Source organism: Montipora foliosa, chromosome 4 (assembly GCF_036669935.1).
Source record: "Montipora foliosa isolate CH-2021 chromosome 4, ASM3666993v2, whole genome shotgun sequence".
Lineage (NCBI taxonomy): Eukaryota > Metazoa > Cnidaria > Anthozoa > Scleractinia > Acroporidae > Montipora > Montipora foliosa.
The window spans coordinates 10104027-10120589 of record NC_090872.1 but is presented as its reverse complement, the minus strand read 5'-3'; the positions used below and the strand labels follow the sequence as shown (position 1 = coordinate 10120589).

Here is a 16563-nt window from a genome sequence, read left to right as displayed (position 1 = left end):
TAATATACAATAATCTGAATATAAAAATATGCATAAAGCTAATAAACCATTCATTCATTCACAATACAAGGATAGATTAAGCTTCTTCCTTTTGGCAAGTTAATTCAGTATAGTATCTATCAGCATAGCTAAAAATGAAAGCATTTCTGGTACGATTGGTCTTAAGGTTTGGTAACTGAAAACACCTTTTCTTTCTCAACCTACTACTATAGGAGTTGGCCTTCGGTGGTAGAAGGTCATTAACTTATGAGAGTTATTATTTACAATGCTAATCAAAAAGTTTACTGCATAAACTATCCCTTCGATTTACTAGGGAAGGAAGATCAGCCTTAACAATTGCATCAGGCGTATGAAAGGTCAGGGTACAATGATATGCATAGCTCGTTTTTGTATTCGTTCTATTTCGTCACATAAGTATTTCGTTAAGCTACAATGAAAGACTTGACATGCGTATTCAAGCACTGATCTTATACACGAGCAATAAAAACCTATCAAGTCTTTAGCATTTACATCTGCTCGTTTTAGCTGTCTGAGAAGATAAAGACGCATGGCAGCTTTACTAGTGATAAGATCCACGTGATCGTTCCATTTAAGATCGTTCCTGAAGGTAACGCCCAAGATCTTGGCTGTTGATACTCTTTCCAAACTTTGACAATCTACTTCTACCGGATCAAGAGCTGGAAAATGTTTCTTGAAGCAGATGACCATTTCTTTACACTTTGTTGGGTTAAAAAAAGTAGTAAAAGTAGTAGTAAAAGAAGTAACACTTACAAGAGCCTAGAAAATGGCTCCTGATCAATAGATTATGAAATCCTTTTTCTGACTTTTTAAAGTTTTGTTTTCACTTGCTTTTGTTTATTACGAATTCGAAGTAAGCAAAAGATAGAGCAAATAACTAAGCAAATTAAAAGTCAACAATACATCATGTATGTTTCAGTTCTTTTATTTCTTTGATAATTCAATATTGTTGCCCCTGCCCTCCCGCTAAGGAGATTCATCAGTGAACAATGTCCGTCTAAAAGCTCTGAGATAGAAAAGTAAAATCAGTTATCATGCATTGTATGCCCAACCTCAGCCTTAATGCTAACCATTTAAGGACGGTGCCTACTAATTCAAATGTATGTTTGCCCCGGTTTATGATTATGGAGGAAATGTAGATCTTAACAAGTGTTTTTCAAATCATAAAGAAAATAGGAGGTAACCATGCATTTTTCAAAGATAATTCATGAATAATATTTGTAAAAAGCTTTAAAATACAAAGCAATGTATGGCGTTTTTTCTCAAATTGAAGCTTAATTATCTCTGAAAAATGTATGATTACCCCAATTTATTTTCTGGATACCAAGAGTACTTACTAAGATCTACTTTCTCCGGATAATTTTAAACTGCGCAAAAATATCCCTGAATTAGTAAGCATCACCGATAGGAAACCCGAGTATCTCGAGATACGCAGAACATATGCCCAATAACAATAGTAGGCACCGTCCTTAAAATCAGTGCCTAGACTTAACAACCCTTGGGGTATTATAAAATACTCGTGAAAATGTTAAGCTACACAAAGTTTATCCACTCACATCTAGGACCAATTTACTTACCAATATATTACACGTACTTGGCAGGCTAATAATTGATGGATTTTTGTTGATGGTTCCTACTTTCAATTTCAACCTAGTTTAAGATAAAAACTACGTAGGTTGAAATTGAAATTAACGTGAATTTAAATTTAACTGTAACATATATGATCGACAGGCATTTCTCGTCATGAAGCTTTATCTGTATTTTTTAAAAGGAATTTCTGGTTAATGTTAAGTTGCATAGCGAGGAGGAACGAATAACTGGTAAAAGTACTCAAAATTAACCTCAATTGCATGGCACAAGCCCTTTAAAGTGAATGGTTGCACTTGCGCAACCTGTAAGACTATAGAGCGTTTTCACACGACCTCACGGCTGCCATGTTGGTGTTCCAAAACAAAGAAATGGTGGCCATGATGGTGTACCAAACTAATCCACTTCCTTTTATGCAAATACTTCCTTTTGTTTCAGTAATCCAATATGGCTGCTGGTCACGTGAGTGAAAACGTTGTACTCCGGAACAGGAACATCGAATTACTCGATTCAACTTTTCTTCTGCCTTTTATTTCGTTTTTGAAACGAATGGAATAGCGTTAGTATATATTCTATCTATTCTTCTCTTGGTAGCAGAATGAACGAAATAAACAGGTTATAGTTTGTGGGGACTACGCGGAGCACATGTTCTGTTGGCATTATTGTGGTGTCGAATTTTCCGATGGGGTTTTTGTTGCCCGGCATTGCCGCACTTTACGAACGTAACGGAGAAGTTAAACTAGCGAGCACCTAAGGCAACTTAGTGTTGCTAGTCAGACTTGACCCGGAATAGACGAGTTCACGCTCTTGAGTGCATCATGGGTAATCAGGGCAAGATGGAGAGAAATTCAAAGGCTTCCAGTTAAGGAAGTTCAAAACGGTGAAAAGTATTCACGACATGCAATTTTGGGTTTTTCATTTTCCAAAACAAAAGACATGCGCTCAAAGATGCTGCAGAATAAATTTGGAGAGAATGGCTATTGCAGAAATTATTTTATTAAAAGGAGTTTCTGCCATCATTTCCATAATTCCAAGGCAGAAAATTACAGAGAATGTATGGAGACAAAAAAAGCAATATTTAGAAATTCCAAAGAACGGATACCAAGTCTAGTTCATCTCAGTTGTGAACATGAACTTATTTGTTTGGTTTATGAAGGCAAAAGTCAATAAAGTAGAGTCACGTACAGTATATTTTGCTTTGAATTTCCATACAAACCTTTGAATTTCCCGCCATGTTGCCCTGATTACCCATGATGCAATCAAGAGCGTGAACTCGTCTATTCGACTTGAGTTGGTTTGGCTTATGGCGTTTAGAGAATGCGGAAAATACATAAGTCTCAAAGCAGAATTCCGGAAAAGGAAAATCGGACATAATACAATTTTTGCCACACCGTTCTTAACTATTGGAATTCCTCGACAAGACTTCGCTGTTTCTAATCACGCAATGTTAAACACTGTGAAATGATAACGGCTCTCTCTTTTTTTAAGACGAAGAACGCTAATGCTGAGGTAGAGACCTGCAAATAGAAGTTGTATAGTGTCCCATGACTACGTGATATGAATAAGATCCCACTTGAAATGTTCAGTATTTTAGGTTAGTTTTTTGTGACCTTGTCATCCAAATCAAACATCACATCACAATCGTGTTTCCTCGAAAGCAAAACCCACTTGATTTGAAGGCGCTGCAACCACTGCTAGCCCTCTCGGCTGACAAGGACCGTCTTTATCTCGTGTATCGTGAAATTGCCTTAATCCCAAATCCTTTAATCTTCTTGTGATTTGGGAGGTCAAAAACAGGCTTCTTTGTGGATTCAAGATGTTTTTCTTGCAATTGAAAAAGGCTTTGAACTCATTTCTAATGCTCTCGTTATACACGCTGTAAATTACCGGGTTGATAGCTCCATTGCAGTACATAAGAAACGCAGCGATTTGCCCATAATGAGGACCAAGTTTGAGACGAAACCCAAAAAAAACTGAAAGCTGATAGATCGAAAATGGTATGAAAGAGATGTAAAATACGGTCACCAAAATCGCAAGCATTTTCACAGCTTTGATTTTCCTGGCGTGCAGTCGAAGTTGTAAGCTTTTAAGTTGTATTCCGGGTGTTTTTCCGCGCCATATTTTGATCCCAATTGCGGTGTAAAGCACCAGTGTTGTGACGAAACCAGCTGCTAGGAGCACCGTTTGCAGCACAAACCAATGAATGACCTTTTGGCTTTGGACGTAAAGGTGACATCTCATACTTCCGTCGGGAGACCTTTCAAGATCAGCGAAGCAAGACGAAAGCAGTGGTGAAGAATATATTCCACTTGCCAACCACATGCAAGCTATCATAAAATAAGCGCGTTTCTTTGAAATAAACACTTTCAGTGGGCAAAATGTCCCGCAAAATCTCTCGACCCCAATGGCCAAAATCGTTAGATTTGACGTCAGGATAAGGACCAGAGACGTAAACGAATTAAACTTGCAAAGGAAGGAACCCAGACTGCCTTCGATTTTCCAACTTCCCTTCATCAACAAATAAGTGCAGGCCATGGGTATGTTCTCCACGGCAAATAAGAGATCAGACACAGAGAGGTTCACGATGAACAGATAGTGCACTTGCCTTCTAAGGTTTGATCGAATTCTCTTGATGGCCTTGATGACGATCGTGTTGCCGATCAAGGAAAGAAGAATCATCGCATAGTAAGCTAGCACTTGAACGATCGTCCATGTGGTTAGCTCGCTTTTCCCTTTTGCCAGTTGCGTTTGGTGTTGCTCTGGGAACGAACTGTAATTTGCTGATTGTACCAAGCTAAAATTTGCAGCGCTCCAGTTACTCATGGTTCTGTTCACTTCTGCATTCAGCAACTCAGTTGCATGCAGCTTTTTAAACAATGTCAGGGTTAGATGACGTTATCCTCAAAAAACGTCAATCATCTAAAGACGACGACAAGATGTGATTGTAATTCTCCTTCTGTTTAATATAAGCATGAGATAAATACTCGTATCAGTTTCGGTTGTGGCTTTGGGAAACATTCAAAACACTTTATTTCAGTGTCTGTTGATTAAGCGCTCTTCAGAAGACCTTATCAAAAGTGACGACGAAAATTGAGTCAAGGACACTTCTTTTTTCCCGCAGTTTTAATTCATTGTCACCGGTATCCTACATGTTTTGCTCCAGTGAAAGTACAAAGATTAACATTAATTAATTCCACTACTATTTCTGGAAATCAAATTCATCTCTGAATTCACTTACGTAGATTTGCATAGACTCCAAAAACAACTTTTTTATTGGAGTTTTCCTAAAAGTATTTACTGTTACATTTATATGGTAAGGTGGCTTTCTAGCCGCACCTCTGTAAGTTCATTTATTGACTTCGCCAAGTATTGTTACTTAAATTATCAAACACATTTCCGCGTTCAAAGAAAAAAAAAACTTTAAGCATCACGTAGCAAATGACAGCTGCGAACGCTAAGCTTCATTTTTTTTAAATATATAAAGCAACTTATGTAATGTTTTTGAAAAAGAGGCGCGACAAATGTTAGCTTCGGCTTACTGGTCTCAATAACAGCAGGACAGGCTGAATAGCGGAATCCAACTGGTTTTTTCGATAAAATATCCTATCGAGAGCTTTAACAACCGGTGATGAAAAGGTTGTGTTTTCTTTAGTAAAGTGCTTCCTGGAACCTTACGTATCATGAAGAAATTAAATCCCTTGGTTTTCGAAAGGCGAAGTCAGTATACATTTAAGTCAGTTATACAAGATTTTGGACGCAATCAGCCCTCGCTCCACAATTAGTTTTCAGTTTAATCACATATTCAGCTAAAGAATCCGAAGAGATGATATTTTTCGTAGCTTTTCAAAATACATCCAAACATTGCTTAAATGTAAGCCAGGTGTTTCGTATGTCGCAAGTTAGTTGAGCACTGAGTCAATGTTCATGTCCCCCATAATTACTGTTTTCCCAAGAAACGTTTTTATAGTCTTCCTGTTTTTCGTACTTTTCGTACATAGTCCGATATAGCGTCCTCTGAATTTTGAAACCTTTTCAACTTAGAGATAGAGGGAATAATGTCGATTGAAAGCATTAATCCTACCATTTTTGCGTCTGTCTGGTTTTACTCGAACTATCACGATACGGATCCATAAATAGCCTATTTTATGAAAACGCTGTAGGTACTCCCTTTGGACCCTTTGAATTATTAAAACCAGCGTTGTTTCGTCCTCGCCAAGTGTATATTACACTTGATGTAATAAACCTTTTACACCTGTCAATTTACGTGTTTCCCATTTTAGCTTTTGGTATTTAATGAATATTCCCTATACAGCATGCGTCACTAACCTTAACTTAACGTAGCGTTTTTTGTGTCGCAATGAAAACTTTCATTCACAAAAAAAAAAAAAAACCTTAACTTAACGTTCTCACTGAGAGGAAAAAACCCGCCGTTGTTTTGGACAAAAATTTATTGCTATTGAATTGTATGAAATCTAACTGGGCTACTCCTTATACGTAAGAGTGCTCCTTCTCGTTTCTATGAATCAGTGAGGTAGTTTTAACAACAGGGATGAAACGTTAAAGCGACAAAACACTTCCAATACTGAAGAAAAACAAACGTATTACAAGTGGTTCACCTGCGGTACACATTTTGTTCATCTCTTTCCTATCCTCTTCATTAAAAACAACACCGACTTGAAATTACCGAATTTCAAGATTTTGGCGACAACTTAATTGGTGTCGTGGGGGAATTAATCTTTGGTTATTTTTTCTCATTAGCAATGGGCGGTCTTTCAGTCTATCCAGTCAGCCGAGAATAAAGTACTGATTATTGAAAGTTTATTGAATAATGATGTATCTCTGAAAATTTGAACGCGATATACCATGCAGATAATCTCTGAGCAATGATGTTCTGAAAATTCGAAATTTTACAACTAATGTATGAGATTATTAGGGCCTTTGAGGCACCCACGAATTCATCAATTTTTAATGAATGGCTAATAACTGGGTCGATAACAAAGCTAAAAGGCTTTAAACTGAAGATTTAGCCGCCAAATTTGACTAGTTCTTTTACGTTTTGAAGTCAATTTGATGCAGCCTGCTGTGAGCAAACGAAAAATGTAAAAACTGATTGACGTGAGCAAAGATTAACTTTTACAACAGTCATATTTACCAAGTGCGTCCCTATACCAATCCAGTCGTATGTTACTTCACTAACACTGCACAACGCAAATAAGATGACATAAAGGAATCTGAAAATTGTTACGTATACTATCTTTCAAATCTTCCATACTATGCCGTTGCCATAGCTCCACCGGCGCTGACATTCAAAGTCTAATTAGCGTCTTTAAGATTTACGACGCGGTCGTCATCCAGAACACCACAAAACAACATTATCATTGGTCAAAAGAGGAAAACTAATCGTGCTGCTCCAGTCATGCGCATTTTAACACATATTTTTGCGGTACTCTTCACAACAACAACAACAGCAACATGAAATCACCAAGTTTGAGGTTTTGACGGCAACGCGGTACAATCAATAGATTTTTAGGATACTTCGCCCATATTGTACGACGCGAACTAGATGGAGTAATTGAGGTGACGATTTCGTCGACGTCGAAGTCGAAAAGCCCCTCATGAATTATAGTTAAACAAGACGCCTACAAGGGCGTATCCGTGGAATGCGCAAACAGTTAACACAAATTGTCCAGTTACAGTGAACTTCAAGTACAGGTAGACTTCGGAAAATGGCGAAAGATTACTAGAAAGATACATCTGTAATATAACTTAAAGTTTTTTGTTGTAAAAACTCATTACTAATGTTACTAAATTTGCAAATGCAAACAACGAAGCCCTATTAGCAGGTTATCAGGATACGGGATCTTTTATTTATTTTTTGGAAGGAGACTTAATTCAAATCCTACAGTTTTACTTGCTTCGTTAACTCCTTTCATCCAAAAATTACAGGATCAGCCTTAAATCATCCGAAAAACTTATTAAAAATCACAGTTCAACAACTTATCATCCTGGGCCAGTTGTTCAGAAACTGGGTTTTAAAACGAGTTTTATCCTCTACTCCCAAATGCTGTTCAAGGCTGATATTCAGAAAAACTTTATATTAGAAGAAGTCAATCTTGAAAAACAAAAATAAGCAAAGGAAACTGTGACCAAAAAGTTGAAAACATGAAACAAAAGTTTACGCTAATCCTGGATTAAGGTAATTGGCTTTCGAACAACCGGGCCCTGTAATCGACGTCTGGTTCTGTAATCCTGGTTTAGTTCCTTGCAAACTGTATAAATTTGCCGTGGCGAAGACAAGAAGACAACATCCGTGCTCTATTTCTCTCAATGCTCAAAAATTCCGTAATTGCGTGTTGTATAGTCCAGTCCAAAGTTCTAATTTTACAATTCCATAATCTTGATTTCAGTAACTTGGTACCAAACGTTCCACAATAACTTGAAATCTCGTTAAGAAAAATCCTTAAATCCAGTAGTCCAGTCCGGATTGAGATCGCCAAAACTCTCTCTATCATCGATTCAAAATTCAACAAAAGCTACAAGTAGTAAATAGTTATCAGAAACTACAACAGTTCGTCCTGATTCTACACTCGAGCTGAACAAAAAACCCAAAAAACCCTTGTCATCGTTTTCGAGAGAACAGACAAACAGCCGAAACTGTTCTGTGCCTGCCCCTTACGGCACTGAAAAAGTACCGTACGTTGTACAATAGTACTTGACCGTAGTCCTTGGCCAAGAAAATAATCTTAGCCAAAAGCGCGAGAAGCGATCAGGATACGGGATAATTAGATAAAAAAATTGTGGGGATACGGGATTTTTAGTCTGGAGGTGGGGGGGGGGGGGGGGGGTAGAATTGAGGAGATACGGGATATTTTTTAAAGTAAGAACGCATTGCGTGTGGTAGTGCAGTAACTTGACAGTGTTTGTTTCCATAACTGTCAACTGAGCGGCGTTTTGTTTTTTCCAGGAGATTCAAGTCCTTGCACAATATGTAGCTCTAATAGTACACGACATTGTTTGGTATCGTAAATCATTACGGTGCCATGGTAGACATCTTTGCTATATACCCTGTAAGAAGACATGTGGTTCAGTAAAATACTAAGCCCAGAACGATTGAAGAAAATAACAGGAAATCGAGAAACATTTGGCTTCAAAGCCGATATGTTGATCATTTACAACTTCTTTTTCACCACAAGCTTAAGCGTGTACTCTGAGCTTCTGACACCTTTCCAAGACCAATGTTACTAAAGTTTCCCTTTCCAGCGGGGTTAGTATCTGGATGGGGGACGTTAAAATATGCGACTTTTGCTGTCAGGAACATACGCCCAAAAATTCTATTTTAACGCTCAAAAATGCGAAAAAAGCAAGGTACAGATTTTGCTAGCCTGCTTTATGCAAAACAAATATTGACGAAAAAGTAAATAAATATTAATATGTAGTTTTTAAGGAGAGCAGAAGGAACTTTTAGGAAGCGTCGATCGAGAATAAAACAATTTGCCATCAGCGAAAAACATTTCGGGAGATTTTTGTTACGTTCCATCAGAGTTCAGGGGCACCCAACGAATCTGTTCCTCACATTATCTGTTCCCCAGAGGAATCTTGCTGGCTGGCAAAAATACAGGTGTTTCGATGAGCTGGCTGGGAAATTTTGTTATTGATAGAGGTTTTGCCTGGGAATTACTGACTTTTTCTAGCATTTCAATCCGAACTGGCTGTAGAAACTCTGAAAACTGAGGACGACTAAAAAAAAAAAAAAAAAAAAAAAAAAAGAACCTGTTCCCTAGTCACAAACGTACGACGGCTGGTCAGAGTGATTGCGCTTGCGGAAAAAAAACCTGTTTTGTCCCGGTTTTGTCGCTTTTGTTCGGTCGTTTTGGATCGAGGGATTTGAAAGCGCGCGGAATTCCTGGCTGGGAAATAAATTTGATCAGCTGGCTGGGAAACCAACCAATCTTATCTAGCTGGCTGGGAAATTTCTTGTGTGTCTTGCTGGGAAAAATGAACAGATAATGTTTTCCCAGCAACACTGAAAAACACCTGAAAATGTCTTAATAACACTTATTTTCATTAACTGGGGTATAATAATACATTTTACAACAAAATTGGTCGTTGGGTGCCCCTGAGAGTTCAATTTTTCTATCGTACTTTTGGTCATACAAGTAAAATCGCAAAATCGGAAGTGACATCGATTTTAGCGGCCGCCTGTGATCAAGTTATACCTTGCGTGTTTACTGACAACTCACGAAACAAAGGATACATCTGTGCCAAAATGACGGCATAACACCTGGTTTTTGTTAGTGCGTTTTTTTTTCTTTCAAGTGTTATAAAGTTCGACAAGATCTATGTGCGAATGTAACATAAAGATCACAATCGTTGATGCTAGTCCAAGTGTCAGCTGAAGTTAATCTCCTCTGAATGAGGTTAGTACTTGGATGGGGGACGGCTGCGAAGTCCCCGTGACGGCGATAGCTAATTCGTTTTTTTAAAACTTGATTTCATTTTTTATCTTGTTTGGCCGTTCAAAGCTATTTTCTTATTTTCTTTCTACGTCAAAACGGCGAACAAACTGGTTCCCAAGAAATATTGAAGTACGTATTCGTTCTATGCAAAATGCCTCTAATGAAGTATTCGTTGTATGCAAAATAATAATGTTCACAGTGGAACACACAAGTACGAAGCAAAATCTTGAAATAACGTAGAAAATTCTCCTTACCTTTAAAGTTTGCCTTTCTCAAAGAAAAAGCATCTATCCACTTTATCGAATAGTTTAATACTGAAACAATCATGGCGGGCGGAAAGATTCTATTATAAATGTTTGCTTTCACCAATCTGCCGGAAGTATGTCACGGTGGCCGAGTGGTCTAACGCGCTAGCAGAGAGAAATCGTGATGGCTTGGGAAGTATAGGAGTTCATCTCGGGGCAGGGAAGTTTGGAAATACCTTAGGGAATATAAATCAGTCCACCCGATCGGAGATTAATTCAATATCCGTGGGGTATGCACATTTGTGACTACCAACAAAAAAAAGATTCCAGCCCGGTTTTAAGACGTGGATGCCTTCGGCATTCCACGTAATTATGAACCACACTTCAAAACCTTAATTAACGCTTTCTTTAACTTTCTCACTCGCATTGCGTATATAAAAGGCCCCAGTACGCTGTCCAAGAATATCAAGTAAATTCCTGCTAATCTTAATATTCTCGGCGCGAAAACACCAAATGATTCCATGCTGTCCAAGAAAAAACTTGGCAGCCAACAAACGCAGAACACAAGCACAATAAGGGAAGTGGTCCTCGTGATATGAATTTCGTCCCCGCGTAGTTCTCTTGTATGAGGCTCTCTTGCTTGCGGCTCTTTGTTTTTCCTTTTGAAAAGGATAGTAACAATGTCTTTCTCGTTGGGATCTACACTTGCGGTTGTCGCAACAACATCGTCCTGTTTTTCTTGAAGGTTATTCGAGTGTTGTCGTTGGAGTCTCCTTGAGATCTGATTGCCTTCATAATCATTTCCGATCGCGTGCTGTTTTGGAGATGGGGAAGTGTTATCTTTATTTTCACGATTGCACGTTTCATCAATTTTATGCCATTTCTCCTTTGGTGCTGAATTTCTGGCATAAATTAAGTTGGCAGTTATCTTTCTTCGATGGGCTTTCACTGTCTGGACAATTCTAACGTGACAAAACACAACCGTAGTAATGTCTACGAGCATAAACGCGTCAGCCGTTATTTTTAACGACGAACCAGAAGTGTCCGTGTGACACATTGCTGTCTGAGCGTTGAAACTGAAATGTCCCCAACCAATGAGCGGTGCACTTGAAAGAATGGCGCAGCAAATCCAGATTCCACAGATGATTTGCAGTACAAATTTCACGTTAAATATCCTTTTGTATTTGCTTAGAAAGCGAATAAGAACGTAGCGATTCAAGCTTATGGCAGTGATTGTAAAAAGAGTTATGGCAAATAGGAGATTGCTTTGGTATCCATAGATCTTGCAGAATGTTCCGCTAAACAGCCATTTCCCTTTAGCGAGAGTCGCTACGAAGATCGGTAAAACAGTCACCGCAAGAAGAAAATTTCCCACGGATAAATTCAACACGAACAAGTTGGGGATGGTGCGTAGATCTCTCCTCCTATAAAGGACGAACAACATTAAAAAGTTTTCGAGAGCAGCCACAATGAGAATCAACGAAGCGAAGGATACTTCGAAAATAGTCTGTGCTATCGATCTGTCCTCTAACGGTGGAAAACTGTCCTTCATCATTATTCATCCGTCGTAGTGAAAGTTTGTCAGTCGTTTTTATCGTTTCACATCGCGATACCAGTTCAGCACGAGGCGAGTTTGGTCCTTTTCCCACTAGTAAAAGGGACTCTCAACTTGAGTTAATTATTGGGATGAAAGTTTCTTGAATTAATTATTGGGATGAAAGTTTGAAGACGCTATAATGACACCCTTTAGACGCCGCAATTAAAATCAGTTGTTTTGCAGCTGCAGCTGAATGGTCATGAGCTTTCACGTTTTGTTCATGGTAAACACGAATGTTAAAGGGGCTCTGTCACGAGATTTGGTATCTCTTTAGAACGTTCAAAGTATCTGTAAACCGTGAAAAGCCGAAAATAATAATGCAGTTTGGATACCCCTGACTAAGATACTCAATTCTTGCACTTTTTACTGTCTTTCGTCGTTGCGGATGGCAAAAGGGATAAAAGTGAATTTAATTTTTAATAACTTTGGCAAGTTAGTTTTTTAATTTGTCGCCGCCTTTTTCCAGAGTCGTACTAAAACTGACTGTTCCTGCAGAGCAAGATTTGTTATCTTTCTCCAAGCTTCCAAGAAATGTGGGACACGTCGGTGGGAAGCATATTGGATGCTTTTCGCTTTGTACTCTCAAACTCAGAAAATATTCATGACTTAAAAAGACCCCTTGAATGTAAATTGACAACTTGACCGACAGGTGATAATGAATATTCTAAATTCTAGAACGTTGCAGAGCAAGTTTCTTCGCTAGACAGGTTTAGGATTGGTTTTCGTAAACGATTTGAACCTAGACGTCCTTCTTTAGATAAGTAGAGTGCGCCTATCCGTTTCTGCTTTTTTTTTTTTTTTAAATCTGTGCCATAATTTCACTGTAATTTAGATTCAGTGTCACTCTAGCTTATTTGGTACGACATTCCGCCAACTCGGAAGAAGCTGGGATACACCATGCACGAAAAATATATATATTTATACTAAGCCTTTTCAGTATACCAGAAAATGTTATTCCTTATAAATAGGTGCATTTTCTATGCTCTCCAAAAGTATATTTGTTTATAAACGAGCAAAGCTCCGTTCTGTGATCGTAACCATGGGTGCAATTTTCTTGCTCAACTGGTACTGACGTTTTCAAACTAAGAAAACAGAAATTAATTGGAACGGACTTGCATACAATTAAATCAATAACCTTAAACATGAACCTAATTTATTTTTTGAAAACAAAGGCCTTATGTTGACATTAGCTTTACAATAAATTGCACCTGCATGGGGCATTACTAAACACGAAAACAGCGAAACGAAACACTAAAACACCATGTATGACCACACAATACGTCGAATACTAACCGAAAAAAGTTGGATTTGAGATTAAATATCGTTGTTGGCCTAATTAGGCCTAAAACTTTATTGCTCCTAATTCATTGAGATTAAGATTAGGATTCAGATTAAAACTTCGATTAGGAGCCATAACGTTTTACGCCGAATTAGGCCTAAAAAGTTATTGAATCTCAAATCCAACCTTTGTCGGTTAGTATTCAATGTATGGTGGCGTCATACATGGTGTTTTGGTGCTTCGTTTCGCTGTTTAATTAGTAATTTCCGCGTGTCAGCATGGTACACGTGAAATGTTTCGAAGTTGATCACCGTCATATTCCTTTTTAAACAAAATCATACAGATCTCCATCGCATGAATAGGCCATTTTCGAGTTCATGTCTGCCTCCTCTTCAAAGCGAGTCTAAGTGCGAAGTTTTTGTTATGAAAATTAGTTTTCATTCATATGTAAAGTAGAACTAATTACCATCACCATAACTTCGCACTTGGACTCGCTTTGAAGAGGAGACAGACATGAACTCGGAAATGGCCTATTCATTTTATACCTCTAGCTCTCGTAAACCAAATATTCAAACATTATTGATATTTCCTTGGCTTATTAAGGCCGGGGCTATGTCACGGAATTTAGCCAAATTCAGCGACAGCAAACTGGCGACCACATGAAGCGGGACATAAAAATAACGACTTAAAACACTGGAAGGAAGTTTTGAATAAACGAGCAAATACAAAAGGAGGCATGGTCAAAAAGCTGTTCGGCCTTAAGCCTGGTTCACACGTACCACGCAAATGCAATCGCAAATGAAAATGGAAACGAAAGGAAATACACGTGTCAAGAAAAAATGAGGGGACAGAGAGGGGACTCAGGGCGTTGGCCGGGATATGTCATGTCCACGAAAGTTATTTTTAGACGAGCGAATGTCTGTTCTAGCGGAAGTGTGTCTTCCGAGACGTCCGCATGCAGTTTTGCCTCGCTCACAGGTTCTTAGTGAAAAGAGAAAATGGCGGCGCACGTGGAAGGCTTATGAATATTTATTTTCTTTTAAACATCAGACCGAGGTTGGCCGGCATGCGGACGTCTCGGAAGACAGACCTCCGCTAGAACAAAGACTTCCGCTCGTCTAAAAATAACTTTCGTGGACATGACATATCCCAACTTCTGGACCTGGAGCCTCCCTCTCTGGCCCCTCGTTTTCTCTTGACGTGTGAACTACCCCGACGCAAATGCAAACGCAAAAAGCAAGCGCAAAAGCAAGGAATGGAAAATTTATCATTTTCTCTTGCATTTGCATGTTGCGTCGTACTATGTTTGTAAATTAAATTGTATATATTTTACACGTTGAATTTAAATTCCGGTTAATTTTAATTTCAACCTAGCTTGATTTTTTCAACCTAGGTTATTATGAACGGTCTAAAAAGGGTTTTCCCTTTTTTTGGGGATGCAATAAAAAAAATGGGCCCTGGATTTTTAGGGGGGATAAAAAAGTAAATAATAAAAAAAGACACATTGATTTTAATTCCTCTTCCATCTTTCCCTTGCCTTCCGTTCTTCTTCCACATAGCCTCTCCCTTTCTTTTCCTTCTTCTTCATTACTACTATTTCCAAGCCCTCACGAAACTACCATTTCGCACATGCGTAAATGACGTAAAGTGAGACTTCAGCTCATCCACAGTTATATGGCCGCCGATGGAACTTTATGAAGAAGTTAAAGGGAGGCTAAATTTATCTGAAGAAGAGTGAAAAAGCCCTGAGTCTCCTGTGCAACAAGAGCAAAAATTGTTTGCAAGAGTTGGGCTCTTGATTCTGGAGGACAGATCGTCAAAATTTCTTGGGTTTCACCCACGTGATCAACACCCATGTTTTTGAATGAAAACAAAAAAAAAACGTTTGCATAACAATAGAGTTCAATTCCCGGAGGATTAAGGGTCGGGACACCAACATGGCCGCCGTTTCTTTGTTTGGGGACACCAACATCGCTATCCAAAATACACCAAAAACGAGGCATCATTTCTAGTCGTGATAACAAACCGATTTTCTTTCTCATGCAAACAGATCTAATTGATTTTCGTAAAATAACCTGTAGCTGTTCTAAGGAGCATACAGTGTAACTGATTCTTTTCATGTTGAAAATCATTACTCACAAGTATTCGTGGCTATTTTCTCTCAGATATAAGGAAATATCAGGCCTTGCTAGAACACTAGAACGTCGTTATTCTGGATGGTGCCATTTCGGTTGAAGTTTTCACCATGATATGACAAAGGAAATAATTTGCGAGTAATTCGCCCGCAAACATGCAACTTGGTTCCAAAAGGGCTTGGGGCACTTGTTTCTTCCACGTGGCCATTTCATATACTTGAAGTTTTGCCGTTGTGCAAGAAATTTTGAAGCCTTGACTTTCTCCTCCACTTCAACCTCCCTTTCATAGAAGTGGTTGGCGATAACGTTGATTTCAGAGTGACCGTAACTCTCGAACCTCACCTTGGTAGGTCAACGATATCAAAGATAGAAAATGCACTCACTTGCGGCAAAGTGGTATCAAATCGGCTGTTGATGTTGTCCTGAAGAGCCACGATATACCTATTCATAAGTGAAGACAGTTCCTGCATGGTGTGTTCTGTGGGTACCAGACCGCTAGGGTTAAGTGTTCCGTGTGGTGATAGATCATTCTGAAGCTGTTTCAAGCATTCCGCTTCTTTTCCTTCAGGTTGTGAAGTTTGGCATGCGTGGCCCTGAGTGCAGGCGAGAGATGTGAAACATTAACATTTCCCCGCTGAAAACGTTTGCTTAGTTGTGATAAAACCGGCAGAACATCGTGAAGGATGTAAATGGCGCCGATGAATTTCACAATTTTCATTCTTTTCAGTAAACCCTCTGCTGCTGACTCGGTTGGTTCACTCTAGCTCTTCCGGTGTTTGGATAATCGCAAAAAAATCTGCAAAAACAGCCTGCACTGATTTGTCAAGAGATAGCCAACGGGTGCGACAAGCCTTCTTAAGCTTTTTTGCAATCTTTTTTCTCCCTTTCTCGAGCAGTGTCAAATTCTTTGCGCTTTCCTGAACTTTCAGATATGTTGCGGTTCGTTTTGCTGAATCATCGAACAACTTCCATACCTGGTTCAATTGTACCTCACAGTGCGAAATGTAGCCAATAGTTTCTGCTGAATGGACACAAGCAAACGCGAGCTTATGTGCTAAGCAAAGAAAAAATAAAATCAAAGGATTCGTCCTTTAAAAGCTTAGCCACACCATTTCTAGTTCCAGTCAATACCGCTGCACCGTCAGAAACAAAGCTGCGCATATTCTGTACTTCTAATCCCACTGATTCTAGTTGACTGATCAGTACTCTTGTTCTCTTGTTTTTTACGGTATATTTATAATTGAAA

General features: G+C 38.8%; 2 protein-coding genes across 2 annotated transcripts; both read right to left on the bottom strand.

The window, feature by feature from the left end:
- Positions 1-381: 381 nt before the first annotated feature.
- On the bottom strand, positions 382-12958 carry LOC137999762 (rhodopsin-like). The gene is made up of 2 exons (XM_068845664.1): positions 10316-12958; positions 382-717 (listed from the first exon to the last, which is right to left on the bottom strand). Exon 1 carries the CDS (start codon positions 11859-11861, stop codon positions 10677-10679), a length of 1185 nt encoding a protein of 394 aa, XP_068701765.1. The 5' UTR covers positions 11862-12958; the 3' UTR covers positions 382-717; positions 10316-10676.
- On the bottom strand, positions 978-7230 carry LOC137999761 (neuropeptide Y receptor type 2-like). The gene is made up of 2 exons (XM_068845662.1): positions 6222-7230; positions 978-4561 (listed from the first exon to the last, which is right to left on the bottom strand). Exon 2 carries the CDS (start codon positions 4426-4428, stop codon positions 3241-3243), a length of 1188 nt encoding a protein of 395 aa, XP_068701763.1. The 5' UTR covers positions 4429-4561; positions 6222-7230; the 3' UTR covers positions 978-3240.
- Positions 12959-16563: the final 3605 nt, after the last annotated feature.